Below are 13,845 nucleotides of genomic sequence, written 5' to 3'. Positions count from 1 at the left end.
TGCCTAGAAAGAAGATATTGGGAGGACCACCAAAGACTGCTGGGATAGCCCTGATGCACCTGCTCTCTCTACTTGCAGCAATGCAGATATCTTCCGCAGAATAAATGCCATGCTGGATAACTCTCTGGATTTCAGTGGAGTCTGCACGACACCCATCACAAAAGGAAGACGTGACCTTTTGCCAGGTGACTTGGTTGGCTAGTGCTCATAAGAGCACAGGGAGCAATGTCAGATGGCTGCAATACAGGGATTCCATAGCTGGATATAATATGCAAACCTGTCTTGCTTGGTATTTCTTAATGTCTCAAGAGTACTAACAAGTGGGGAGTGTAAAGATGACTTGTCACGGAAACCACTGCAGATCTGTGTGTGCATGCAGCCCTGTGATGCATTAGAGCCTAAGTCTCTTTCAGCAGCTTCTTTCTGTTTCTACTATAGAAATATCAAAAAGGGTCAAGTCTTTTTTCCTGGTCTGGTCAGAGTCTTAATTCTGGCTTACAGACAAACTTGCACTGAAACAATGTAACTGTCTGTCACCTCTTGCAGTGGTGCTAATCTGCTTGGTGCAAGACTTATTTTGGATTCGGTGTCCTACTTTGATGTTTAAACACTTTCTTAGGGTTCATCTTTGTGTACAGCAATGCAGCTGCAACACTTCAGTGATGACACTACTACACTGACAGAGCTTCTCCCATTGGCATAGTTAATCCATCTCCCCAAGAGGTTGTAGCTGTGTCAACAGGAGAAGCTTGCCTGTTAACATAGCACTATCTACTTGAGGGTTAAGTCAGTGTAACTGCATAGCTCAGGAGTAGGGATTCTTCACACTCCTGAGTGATGTAGTTATACCGGTATAGGTCTGTAGTGTAGATCTGACCTTAGGCCTGGTCTTTCCTAGTATAGCTATATTGGCAAAATTTTAGTAAAGTGCTCCTAGTGAAGACTCAGCTTATGCTTGCAAGCCCCAAAGAGGAGTGGATGTCTGTTCATCTAGCCTGCTGCTAGTAAACCTCTCCTGGGTCCTTTCAGCCAGTGGATCCAAGTGTTCTATTTCAGGAACTGTGGGTCTGGTTACAGATGTATCCTACTCCCTGGGCAGTGTGAAGCTCTGCTGCCATAGCATGGTGTAAGCTAGGAAACTAACTGGGCAGCTTTCGTTTAATGGTCATGTCTGTTACTCAGCCCTGTTTGAGTTCCAGGTTATCCTTGTGGAGAGTCTTCATGATGACACATACAAGGGAAAACTATGGGACTTTGGCATAAGTTTGCCTTGATCGATACACTGGACTTAAAATACCTGAAATGTCATATGTGACTGAAGAGACTTCCATTCCAAGCACCATGTAATTACAATATGTATGCAGTATTGTTCCTTGTCTGCCACAGTATGCTGTGGTCTTCACTGGCTTCTCTTTCCAAAGTGGCTGAATGAGAAAATAAAAATATTTAAGGGGTCTCTCTACAACCCACTGAGACCAGAGTAAGTTGTCAATATCAGATCTCATTCTCTGCAACAGGAAGCTAAAATCCTTTTTCCTTGAAATAAGAGGTGCCGTTTGCTTAAGTACAGAGGATAAAAACATTGCAAGACTGGTGTGTGGATAAAAACTAATATTTAATTAAAAACCTAATGACTAATCAGTGTCACCAAGAAGCCAGATTTATAGAGTGAAGCTTCCTAAGGTTTCTGCTGCATGAATGCAGGAGGCCATCTGGGATATGGTGGGTCCAAAACATCATTCCCATCTCATTTGCAGCACTACTGTATTTTGAGATGTTTCTAAAGTTGCACACAACATTGTTTTAGGCATTTCACTAACAGTTGAGCTGTAAACTACAATTCTATGGTGTACTTTTCACCACTTTATGCACTCCTTACACTTTTGCTCAACTTGAACAATGAAAGTAGGCTTGCTTTGCTTTTCAGTCACTTTCACCATGTGGCTTTCATGCATCAGCACAAAGCTGCATGGTTTGGGTTGCAGAGCACTGCAGGACAATACTTAAATCCAAGCTGCCTCTAGTGGCATAAAATTATACGTGTCAGTGTTGGGTCAGTCTCTTTTTAAGCAACCTAAAGTTTAACCTAAACTACTGACATGCCCAACCAAAGGTTAGGGTTCTTCCTCCAGCAGCTACCCATCCTGAGCCAAAGAGGGACATGCTGGAGACTCTGAATTGCAGTAAATGGTAGTCATGGTGCAGTGACAGTCTAGTGCCATGATCTTGTAGCCATATATCACTTAGCTGAGCTTCTGGTAAAAGGGTTTGAGTCAGCATGGTCCATGTGATTTACACAGCTTGGGCAGAGGGCCACAAGACCAACCTATCATCATCAGCTGCCTAAGTCAGTTTATGGATGGTGTGGCCTCTTCACAAGCATGGGCAGCTTCAGTTACATCTCTTCTCTTGGCAAAGGGGAAGATAGTTTTGCTGAAGGAGCCCTGCCTTATCTAGCTTATATTAGAACACTTACAGCAAACCAGGCGTTTCCATATTTTGGAAAATGCAGAGTCCTGTATCAGTGAGTGCACACTTACATGGGGACAGGGCATTAGGTGGGGTCTAATCAGTACCAGTTCATGGTACTTCCTTAAGCTAGAAAAGATAACTACATTAACATAGTACAATTAATCACTAGTCAAGAATGCCAAAGCTCATGTTGTCAATGTGATTCTAATTCTACCCCTGTGCAGAAGCAGTAGGATCAAGATCACTTACTGTTTCTTGTAGAGTGTAGTCATAGCTGCTTTGTCCAAACTCTTAAGGACTGAACAAGTCAGGATCCTGGAGGAACTGTTCCTCACTCACCATGCACCTTAGGCCTGATTCCCTATCACCATGTGTTTGACACTAGCGCAAAGTGACTGCAAAATACCACTGTTTGGATTTGGTAGCATTGTGTACCCACTGTGCAGGGCAGTGGAGAGTTAGATCCCTTGTATTGGAAAGATTCCTGAGTTCCCTCTGGTATATAGCACTAGAAGATGCTACATGTATCTGGCTGTAGAAAATCCTATAGTGTAGTTGTATAACTAAATGCTATATCATAATTCACATGTATAAAGTGCAGCATTATGGTTCTGTATGCATTCTCAAGTACTGCCTTTCCTCACTTGAGAGCCTAACTGCAACTGTAAGTTAATGTAGTTTGAATAGATTAAAAACTAACTTAAACACCTGGAAAAAAGCTAGGAAAAAGACTTAACCCAGTAGGGGAATCATTCATGCTTTAATTTGTCTCTGTTGCCAATATCCATTGACTTTCCCAGCTCAAACAAAATCCAGGATAAGATGTCCCTTTCAGCATGCATAGAAGGATTACACTCCATGTAGAATAAAGATTGTGGACGCTTGTGCCCTTTTCACAATTTCTTAAATAGTTGACTATTGCTAATGAGGAAGTGCACAAATGCATGTAAAGACCCTTCACTTCAAGGGTGGAAAGATGTGCAGACACAGGAAAGGGAACACTATATCCAAGCTTGGTGGTTGTTCTGCAGATAAAGCTTCAAGCTTTCAATTGACTGGTGTAGTTTATATGTCTGGAGAGTTATTTGGACTCTCTAAGTTGTTTCACATGGAGGAAAAACTAATACCAGTGGGGCTGAATGCTCCATACTAAGCCTACCAGTATGTCAGCCTTTTTAAAAGGGTCACTGTTTTCTTTATGGTTAATCTTAACCAGTGTTAAGACAAACAGCTGAGTTTTATGGGGTTGTCCCTAGTAACTGTTTCATAGGTTTAATGAATGAATTGCTCCAGAAGTTGCACAAAACTCAGTTTTAGTCACTAACAAACCAGGTTACACAGACATCCAATACAGCATTATATTGGTTGCTGGCAACACCTGCTGTAGAACCTGACTGATATACTTGCAAGTTCTGTGTTAGAGGCTAACACTCCTGAACACTTGCCTTTTAGTCTGCAGCCTGTGCTTAGTTTCAGAGGTGGCATTTTTGGAAAGACAGTGGCATGGGGGGACCTGTGTGCTAGGAGACAAGCTCTTTGGAGCAGGGACTAAGTCTAAACTGCTCCAATCCTTAATCTCAGCTGAAATATTTATCCTCACTCTACGGGGAGGGGGAGGGGGATTGAGGCACGGAGATGAAGTGACATGTCAAAGGCAGAGCCAGGAATTTAACCCAGATTTCCTGAATTCCAGTCAGTGTCATACCCACAAGATCATTCCCCTGAGCATAAGGAGAATGTCTTAAGCAATTCTCGTTTTGGGAGAGAAGAAGGTACACTTCCCATTATCTCAAATTTAAACCCCAGTTCTGAGGGTCTGGAATTTGTAATGGGGCATAGCGCTAGTCTGTAAGGCAGTGGTGTCAGATGGCTACCTCACAAGAATTGTTGATCCAGCCCATAAGGGTCATTCTGCAGGATCCAAGCTTTCATTTTAAGGTTCTTCTCAGTCACAAGTTAGAAGCTTTTTTAAAAACACCACAGATCACCAACTAGCATCGTCACAACTCATACCATTCCCCACCTTATTCAGTCTGCAACTACAGGGGAAATATTCAACTAAAATGCCAGGTGGATTGGATTTCTTCACTTGCACCTTTTGAGTTTGGGCTCTTGAATACTTCTCTAGCATGTTGGTGTCAGAAGCAGTGCCCCAAAATAAAGAACTAGCTTGAAGCCTTCACCATAGTTCTGCAGGGTATAACATGGATATCCTAGTTCAGGCACAGGTAAGAATCAACAGTTGAAGATAACCTGGGACTGGGCTAACATCAGGAAAGCTGAGAATTGTTATCCTTTGCATGTTAGGAAATGCATAGCATCTCAAATGTCCAACATTAAAGGGCGATTTTCTGTGTGGACTCCGTAGCTGTTTCCAGTAGCTCAGTGAATTTGGGTCTCAATCAAATCTGACTCATCAGTGATTGGAAGCCAATCCCCCCTCAACTTTGGGTAGTCTAGTAATTGTGTTAAGGCTTGTCTACAGCATGGGGAGTAACTTCTAAATTAAGTTAACATGTTGCATATTGATCTGTATGGATGCTGTTGGTGTGCATTAAAGCACACTAGGGAACCTTAATGACAGGTTTCAGAGTAGCAGCCGTGATAGTCTGTATCCACAAAAAGAACAGGAGTACTTGTGGCACCTTAGAGACTAACAAATTCATTAGAGCATAAGCTTTCATAGTCTACGAAGAAGTGGGCTGTAGTCCACAAAAGCTTATGATCTAATAAATTTGTTAGTCTCTAAGGTGCCACAAGTACTCCTGTTCTTTTTAGGGAACCTTAATGTATTTCTTGCGGTGTGCATCACCTGGTTCTACAGTGACCAATCAATGTGTAACATGTTGGTGCAATTTAAGTCACACCCCGAGGTATAGGCAGGCACTGAGATGATAGCCCCTTCTCCACCAGCTGAGCTGGTAATGTTGGCCTTCTAATATGTTTACGTTGTGCAGTGCTCAGCTGCAGCAGTGTTAGCTGGAATGGCTCCTCTAACTGATGCAGACTTTAGTTTCTCCTGCAGTGGCTTCCTGATGGCTGCTGTAGTAGGGAGTTCTTGCTCTCAGTGAAATGGATTTGCATATGATCACAGGACATACTTGCCTAGGAGTCTGACTCCCACTTCCCCCTGCTGCAGAGCCAGGGTCAAAGAATGCTTTTTCCCCTCTGTGGTTCTTGAAATTGTCATTAATCATTTGGCCTTTCAAAGTTTTCAGTTAATTACAAACAAGTAAACCCCCCCCACTGGCTCTGAAGCAGTTAATATACCATTAAATGTCAAGTTTTGGCACTATTCAGAGTATGTCTACACAGTAAAGAACCCCATGGCTGCCCTGTGCCAGCCGACTCAGCCCTGCGGCCCAAGCCTATTTCATAGCTGTGTAGACTTCCAGACCCAGGGACTGTCCTACCCCAATGGGTCCCAGAGCTGGGGCTCCAGCCCAAGCCTGGACATCTACAAGCAATGAAGCAGCCCCACAGCTGGAGCTGCACTGGCCAGCTGTGGGTTTTTTCAGTGTAGAGAGGACCCTCAGATTATGGGAAAAGCAACACTTAACTGAAAGGCTTTAGAGCAGGTGTGGCCAATCTGTGGCTCCGGAGCCACATGTGGCTCTTCAGAAGTTAATATGCAGCTCCTTGTATAGGCACCGACTCTGGGGCTAGAGCTACAAGCACCAACTTTCCAATGTGCCAGGGAGTGCTCACTGCTCAACCCCTGGCTCTGCCACAGGCCCTGCTCCCACTCCACCCCTTCCTGCCCCCTCCCCTGAGCTGGCTGTGCCTTTGCTCCTCCCCCTCTTTCCCCAGAGCTTCCTGTATGCCACAAAACTGATGGGGAGGTGCTGATTGGCCAAGGTGCTGGGAGCAGGGGGTGGTGTGATCGGGGGCTGCTGACGTATTACTGTGGCTCTTTGGCAATGTACACTGGTAAATTCTGGCTCCTTCTCAGGCTCAGGTTGGCCACCCCTGCTTTAGGGTTTCTTGCCTGGTCCCTGGCTGCAGAAAGACCCACTAGCTACAAACAATACAGATCTCCAGGATTCCATGCTCTTAAACTAAGGGCTTGTCTACAGTTCATGGCAAACGGGTGCAAATCCACCCCCACTAGCCTGCTACAGACTGTCCATGAGGATCCTGCTGAGTTTGTTAATGTGCTTTGACTTAGTCCCATTTCAGTGAGGATTTGATTTAAAGTGAGTTAATGAACTGTTAATGGTTTGAATAGCAGCAGTGTTATTCTGTATCTGCAAAAAGAACAGGAGTACTTGTGGCACATTAGACTCAAAAATTTTGAGCATAAGCTTTTGTGGCACTAGCAGTCATCTTCAGCCCCCAACTAAAATCTCTCCAGCGCATCATCAAAGATCTACAACCTATCCTGAAAGACAATCCCTCTGTCTGGTAGATCTTGGGAGACAGACCACTTCTTGCTTACAGACAGCCCCCCCCCCCCAATCTGAAGCAAATACCAGCAACCACACAACAAAAACACTAACCCAGGAACCTATCCTTGCAACAAAGCCCAATGCCAACTCTGTCCACCTATCTATTCAAGGGACACCATCATAGTACCTAATCACATCACCTATGCCTTCAGGGGCTCGTTCACCTGCACATCTACCTATGTGCTAGAAATGCCCCTCTTCCATGTACATTGGCCAAACTGGACAGTCTCTACACAAAAGAATAAATGACACACATCTGACATTAGGAATCACAACGTTCAAAAACCAGTAGGGAAACAGTTCAACCTCTCTGGTCACTCAGGGTATGGCTACACTTGCAGCTGTACAGCACTGTGAGTTAAACCTCTCTTCGTACAGCTGAGTAGGGAAAGCACTGCAGTCAGTCCACACTGACAGCCACCAGCGCACTATCGTGGCCACATTTGTGGCACTTGCAGCGGCATTGGGAGTGATGCATTATGGGCAGCTATCCCACAGAGCACCTCTTCCCATTCTGGCACTGTGGGTTGTGGGAAGGGGGCAGAGGGTGCGGGACACTCTGGGTCCTGTCCCAACACCCTGTGATGCATCGCTTCACATCCCAGCAATCCCTGTTTCCATCCACATTTGGCGCCATTTGGCACCATCTTTCAACGGTTTCTGTGCAGCCTGGTCTGTGTTCTGTTTCGGTCTACGGGAAATGGACTCCTTGATATCATTGGATTTTAAGGAATAGCTTGACTGCCAAATGTGACGTGCTGGCGAGACTCGTCAGCATTTCAGGCTCCGACGATATCAAGTCACATACAACATGAAATTGCTTGTGGCATTCACGGACATGCTCAGCACCGTGGAACGCCGCTTTTGGGCTCGGGGAAACAAGCACTGAGTGGTGGGATCACATTGTCATACAAGTCTGGGGTGACAAGCAGTGGCTGCAGAACTTTCAGATGAGAAAAGCCCCTTTCATGGGACACTCTGAGGAGCTCACCCCCACCTGTGGCGCAAGGACACGAGATTGAGAGCTGCCCTGATGGAGAAGCAGGTGGCTATTGCAATCTGGAAGCTGGCAACTTCAGACAGCTACCGAGCAGTCCCTAACCAGTTTGGAGAGGGAAAGTCGACTGTTGGAATCTTGGTTGATGCAAGTTTGCAGGGCCATTAATTGCATCCTGCTCAGAAGAACCACGACTCTGGGTAACATGCAAGACATTGTGGATGGCTTTGCACAAATTGGTTTCCCTAATTGTGGAGGGGCGGCAGATGGGATGCATATTCCTATTCTGGCACCACTCCACCTAGCATCAGAGTATGTTAATCAGAAGGGGTGTTGTGGATCACCGTGGGCGTTTCATTGACATTAACGCAGGCTGGCCCAGAAAGGTGCATGGTGCATGTATCTTTCGAAACACTGGTCTGTTCAGGAAGCTGCAGGCCGGGACTCTTTTCTCAGAGCAGAGGATCACAGTAGGAAGTCAAAATGCCCATTGTGATCCTTGGAGACCCCACTTACCCATTAATGCCGTGGCTCATGAAACCCTACACAGGGAGCCTTGACAGCAGCAAGGAATGGTTCAACTACAGGCTGAGCCAGTCCCGAATGACACTGGAGTGTGCTTTCGGCTGTTTAAAGGGCCGCAGGCCATCTCTGTATGGGAAGCTGGACTTGACTGAAAAGTGTCCCAGTGGTTTTATCCGCATGCTGTACCCTCCATATAATATTTGTGAAGGGAAGGGTGAAAGATTCAGTCAGGTATGGACCCCCAAGTTTCAACACCTGGAGGCTGAATTTGCACAGCCAGAGAGCAGGGCTATTAGAGGGGCCCAGCACAGGGCTGCAAGGATTAGGGATGCCTTGAGGGAGCAATTTGAGGCTGAAAACCAGCAGTAATGTCTGGTGCCCTGCACGGGAGTGAAGTGCAGTGCTTCCAATGTTAGTAGGAATCGGTGTTTGCTAAGCTGACTTGCAGTGGCTGTTTCTTTCCTGGGCTAAGGTATCTTTTACTTTATGCGATAATAGACTGTTTTCAAAGCCAAAAAAATCCATTTATTGAAAAGACAACTGCTTGGGAATCAAAGGGCAAGGGGGTGGGGAATGGTACAATCACAGATTTGTATGTCCTGTCTGGTGTGCTGTGCAATGACTGCTGCACTTCCGGATGGCTATACTGCATGGTGATGGGGGCTGAGTGCAGAGGGTAAGGGTCGTAGTTCCCAGGGCTGGATGGTGAAGATACAGGTGTTGGAGGCAGCTGGTGGCGGTAAGAACCCAGATGTTGGGGAAAGTGGGTTGGCGGTGACATGGGGGCACAAGGGAAAGAATTTTGGGACAAGGGGTGGGGGGGCCAGGCACAGTAGTGCTCCACCTGCATGGCTACGAGCGCCTGGATAGTCCGCTTAGCACTCCATGATGCTTATCAGCCAATCCATGCTTTGCTGCCAGTGCTCCGTGCTTTGCTGCCAGTGTGCTGTGTTTTCCTGGTGGATCCTGCTTTCGCTCTCCCTCCACTTCTGCGCTGTTTGATTCTCTTTAAGAGATTGATGCAGCGTGTCTTCTTCCGGAGTTTTTGCAGTGATAACACGGATGGCGGAGATCTAATAGCAAAGATCTGTAAAGGCAAAATGCAACAATTAACAGAGGCAGCATTGTTTATACCAGACAGAGTAATGATTCCCCCACACTTAAGGAGGGTGCACAGTCTACACAATAGCATAATTTTCCCATTCCAAAGAGCGCACATAACCCACAGGAGCCCCAAAATGGTGAGTAAGGGGGACTGATTGTTTCAGGGCTGTACTGCCCTCTGGGTTTCTGTGCCTTGGGGAGAGCCAACAGCTGCAGGGGGAACCTATGCTGAACATTGTCCCAACATTTTCCACAGGAGTTCATCCTGGAAGATCTCGCTGCTGAGTGACCTTGGGAAGCAAGGAAGGGTCTTCTAATGCAATGTGGCTTCCGCCCTGGCCCATATGCAGCTTGCCTGTGTGCAGCAATGGTCCCCCTCGCAGCACAGTGGATGGACATGTTAGCCTGACTGGGACAAGGACTATGGTGGCTCTCCCAAGAAACATGCGCAAGCGCATTGCCCATGTTCTAGATGAGACTTTTGAAGAGATTACTGAGGCCAATTACCCCAATGTGATAGACCACATCAATGCGCTATTCCACATCTAGCATGCATGCAGCCCTAACCCTTCTCTCCCAAAAAACCCACACGAAAAAAATTCCTTCCCAGAAAGAAAAAAAAACCCGCTTACCGGGAACCTGCTCTTCTTGTCGTCCTCCACCAAGTACCGGCGACTGGCTACCTTTCTCCTGGCTCGAAGAGCTGCTGGCTGCATGCCTCCAGGGATTCCGGGGTGTCTCCCCTTTGCCCCAGCACCCTCACTCCTGCTTTCCTCTTCCACCTCCTCCTCCTCCTCCCCCCCACTCTGAAGTGTCCATGGTGGTGCTCAGAGTGGAGGTGGGGTCACCCCCAAGTATCGCATCCAGCTCTTTGTAGAATCGGCAGGTCGCGGGGGAGCACCAGAGCGGCCATTTGCCTCGCGGGCTTTGCGGTAGGCATTCCGCAGCTCCTTCATTTAATCCTGTACTCGGTGCATCCCAGTCATGGCCCTTGATATCTGCCCGAAGGTGTCGCGCTCCAGCCATAGGAATTACAACTGGGACTGGACAGCTTCCTCCCCCCAAACACTGAGGTCCAGCAACTCGCCATTGCTCCATGGGGGTTCACTTGGCGCGTGGAGGCATGGTCACCTGGAAAGTTTTGCTAATAGCACTCCACGCCTGGCTGAGCAAACAGGAAGGGGATTTTTAAAATTCTCAGGGAATATAAAGGGCAGGTCTGACGGTTGGTTACCTGAGGCCAGGGCAGTAGAGTTCAAACTGATGACCAGAGTGGCTAGAACAGGCATTGTGGGATACTGCCAAATACTTCTGGAGGCCAATCCGAGCGCATTGGGCGGCCACACTGGCGCCGCAGCACAGCAGTGACAGCACCATACTTGTTGTTCCTCTCGGGGAGGTGGAGTGCCAGCAGCGCTGTAGCTGTGGAGATACAGCACTGTACGTGCCCTGCCAGTGTGGATGGGGAGTGAGATGCTGTGAGTTACAGCACAATAAAGCTGTGTACAGCACAAGTATAGCTAAGGCCTCAGTAACAGACTTAAAGGTGGCAATTTTGCAACAGAAAAGCTTCAAAAACAGACTCCAACAAGAAACTGCTGAACTAGAATTAATTTGCAAACTAGATACCATTATCTTGGGCTTGAATAGAGACTAGGAGTGGCTGGGTAATTACACAAATTGAATCTATTTCCCCATGTTAAGTATCCTCACCTTCTTGTCAACTGTCTGAAATGGGCCATCTTGATTATCACTAAACAAGTTTTTTTCCTCCTGCTTATCTTTATTAATTAGCCTCTTAAAGTTGGTATGGCAGCTCCCACCTTTTCATGTTCTCTGTATATGTATATATCTTCTTACTATATATTCCATTCTATGCATCTGAAGTGGGCTGTAGCCCACAAAAATGTATGCTCAAATAAATGTTAGTCTCTAAGGTGCCACAAGTACTCCTGTTCTCTTTGAACTGTTAATGTGTCAGCAGGGTCCATACAGTGGCAGGCTAGTGCAGGATGGATTCACACCTCAGCTTGCCACTAACTAATTGTGTAGACAAGCTCTTAGTGTGCTAAACGTGAAATCTCAAAGATCTTGGACACTAACAGCCTTAACTCCTAGTTCAGTTTCATTATGGGCAGAAACCCTTTAGCAAGTGAATTCTCATTCAGTGGCCTAAAATCATGAAAACCAGTCGCCTACAAACCAACCATGAAGTAGAGATGTACACTCAGCTAGTCACAAAGGGATTTAGGTGCCTGGGTCCAAAATTCAGATCCTCTAAACCCTGCCCAGCTGCTATCTAACCTTGCAGGTACATAGTCCCATGGCATTTAAACTGCTGCAGGGCATGTACATAGCCCCTTAGCCTTGAACTGGGTGTGGGTCTCCTGCAAGCACGGCTGCTGCCTCATGCCTCTCCAAAAAATACTGCCATCAGAGGAGGAGGCTCTGATAATTCTTAACCCAGTGGCTAGAGCACTCAGCCAGGATGTGAGGCCTGGTTCACTTTCCTCCTTATCCTGATGGGGAGCAGGTGCTTGGACCTGGGTCTGACTTATTCTCTCTAGTAGAATGCATGGCTGAATCAGAGCAGAGGGAGTTCCAGTCCTAGGCCTGGTCATCCGTAGAAAATCAGGGAGATGGATTACCTGTCATCAGGAGAATCCCTCCTGGCAACATAGGTCCTGCCTACAGTGAAGCGCTACAGTGGCACAAAACTGAAGGCACCTGACTTCCTTTGAAGGGTGGGGTTACACCCCCCCCCCATTTCCTATTGTCTAGCTTTGGTTGCTCCCCACTCAGCTTGCTGGCTTCTGGGAGCTCCATTCTTAGGTACCAGTGCTCTCATGCAGTGTCTAGGGAGCCTAAAGCCAAACTTGAGGCTGTGGATTTTGCTAGGTGGTAGGGTGTTGCACATTGCAATGTGGCATCTAGGGACCAACATGGATCTAAACCACAGGGTCTTGCAAAGAACTTGAAACTTTCTCTTCTGTGAAATGAGGGGCCTTCTAATGGAGGGTTAGCTAAAGATGCCTATCTACATCCTGTACTTCTGGATTTGAATGTTCACTTGACTTTTGTGCTTTATGGGGTCACTTGGGTTGAAAGCTGGAACTTGGCAGGGATGCAGGAGTGCGCTTTGCTAGACTCTCGACTTTTGATTTGATAAGTTGAGTGTGAAGGCAGCAGTTGGAGTTTGTCTAACTGATCTGTTTGACTGGTGGGTGCAGGTAGAGATGGATTTATACAACTTAACGGTGCAAAAAAGGCCTTTTCTACATTAGGTCTTAATCACCTAAATCTTACTAGAAGGCTGAATACTGGAGAGCTAGGGAGGTAGTGTTCTCAAGCAGATTCTGGAAGTTGTATTATCTAGCATCTTCCTACATGACCGGTACCCATCTTTTGAAAAGCTGGAACCCTCTTAAAAGTAAAGCATGCTTGTCATACTAATTGTCCATTCATCCATAATGAATGGATGCAGTAAAACTGTAGATGACCTGAATTGCCAGGCTTAAAAATAAATTTAAAGTTGGAGTGTTTCAGGCTTCTCTCATTATAGGAATGAGTTCATGTCCTCCTTGCTTCCTCTGTAGGTCACCTTAAGATGCCATTGGAAGTGTTAATTACTGGCAGCCTTTCTGCTGAAAAATGTCTTGTCTATAGGGTGTTTAGTTCACACCATACTGGCCCAGAGTGTGCAGAGTCTGACTTGAATATGCTGTCCAGTGCAGTGGTTCTCAGCCTGGGGTATGTAGAGGTCTTCCAGTGGGTAAATCAACTCCTCTAGATATTTGCCTAGTTTTACAATAGGCTACATAAAAAGCACCAGCAAAGTCAGTACAAACTAAAATTTCATACAGTGACTTGTTTATACTGCTCTATGTACTAGATACTGAAATGTAAGTACAATATAATCTTAAAATCAACTGGAATAGAAGTATGGTAAATGAGAAAGTAAGCCTTTTTCAGTAATAGTGTGCTGTGAAACTTCTGTATTTGTCTGATTTTTTTGTAAGCAAGTAGTTTAAGTGAGGTGAAACTTGGGGGCATGCAAGAGAAATCAGACTACTAAAAGGGGTGCAGTAGTCTGGAAAGGCTGAGCACTGCTCTAATGCATAGCACCCTTTTTCCTTCTATTAAGCTTGGAGGTCAGGACAAGTTGGTGACTGGTGGTTTTAAAGCACAAGTCATCAGTGGAAAGATGATTCCCACAGACTTGGGCTATGGCACTCCCATAAACGGCATAAGTAGAAATGCTCTATAATCATGAGGGCTGAGTTCTAGTTGCTGTGGGAA

At 46.2% G+C, this 13,845-nt stretch overlaps 1 protein-coding gene across 4 annotated transcripts in view; it reads left to right on the top strand.

Moving 5' to 3' along the window:
• CPEB1 (cytoplasmic polyadenylation element binding protein 1) overlaps window positions 1-13,845 on the top strand; it is a 78,976-nt gene that overhangs the window by 17,132 nt on the left and 47,999 nt on the right. For 3 of the 4 annotated variants that reach the window (XM_054042385.1, XM_054042384.1, XM_054042387.1), the window contains exon 2: window positions 8-185. In XM_054042385.1, coding sequence (XP_053898360.1) covers window positions 8-185 — 178 coding nt within the window. The remainder of the gene's footprint in view (window positions 1-7; window positions 186-13,845) is intronic. The other variant, XM_054042386.1, reaches the window with a different exon arrangement.

This window comes from Malaclemys terrapin, chromosome 10 (assembly GCF_027887155.1).
Source record: "Malaclemys terrapin pileata isolate rMalTer1 chromosome 10, rMalTer1.hap1, whole genome shotgun sequence".
Taxonomy (NCBI): domain Eukaryota; kingdom Metazoa; phylum Chordata; order Testudines; family Emydidae; genus Malaclemys; species Malaclemys terrapin.
Note: the sequence above shows the minus strand (reverse complement) of the source record. Positions and strands in the feature narration are given on the sequence as shown.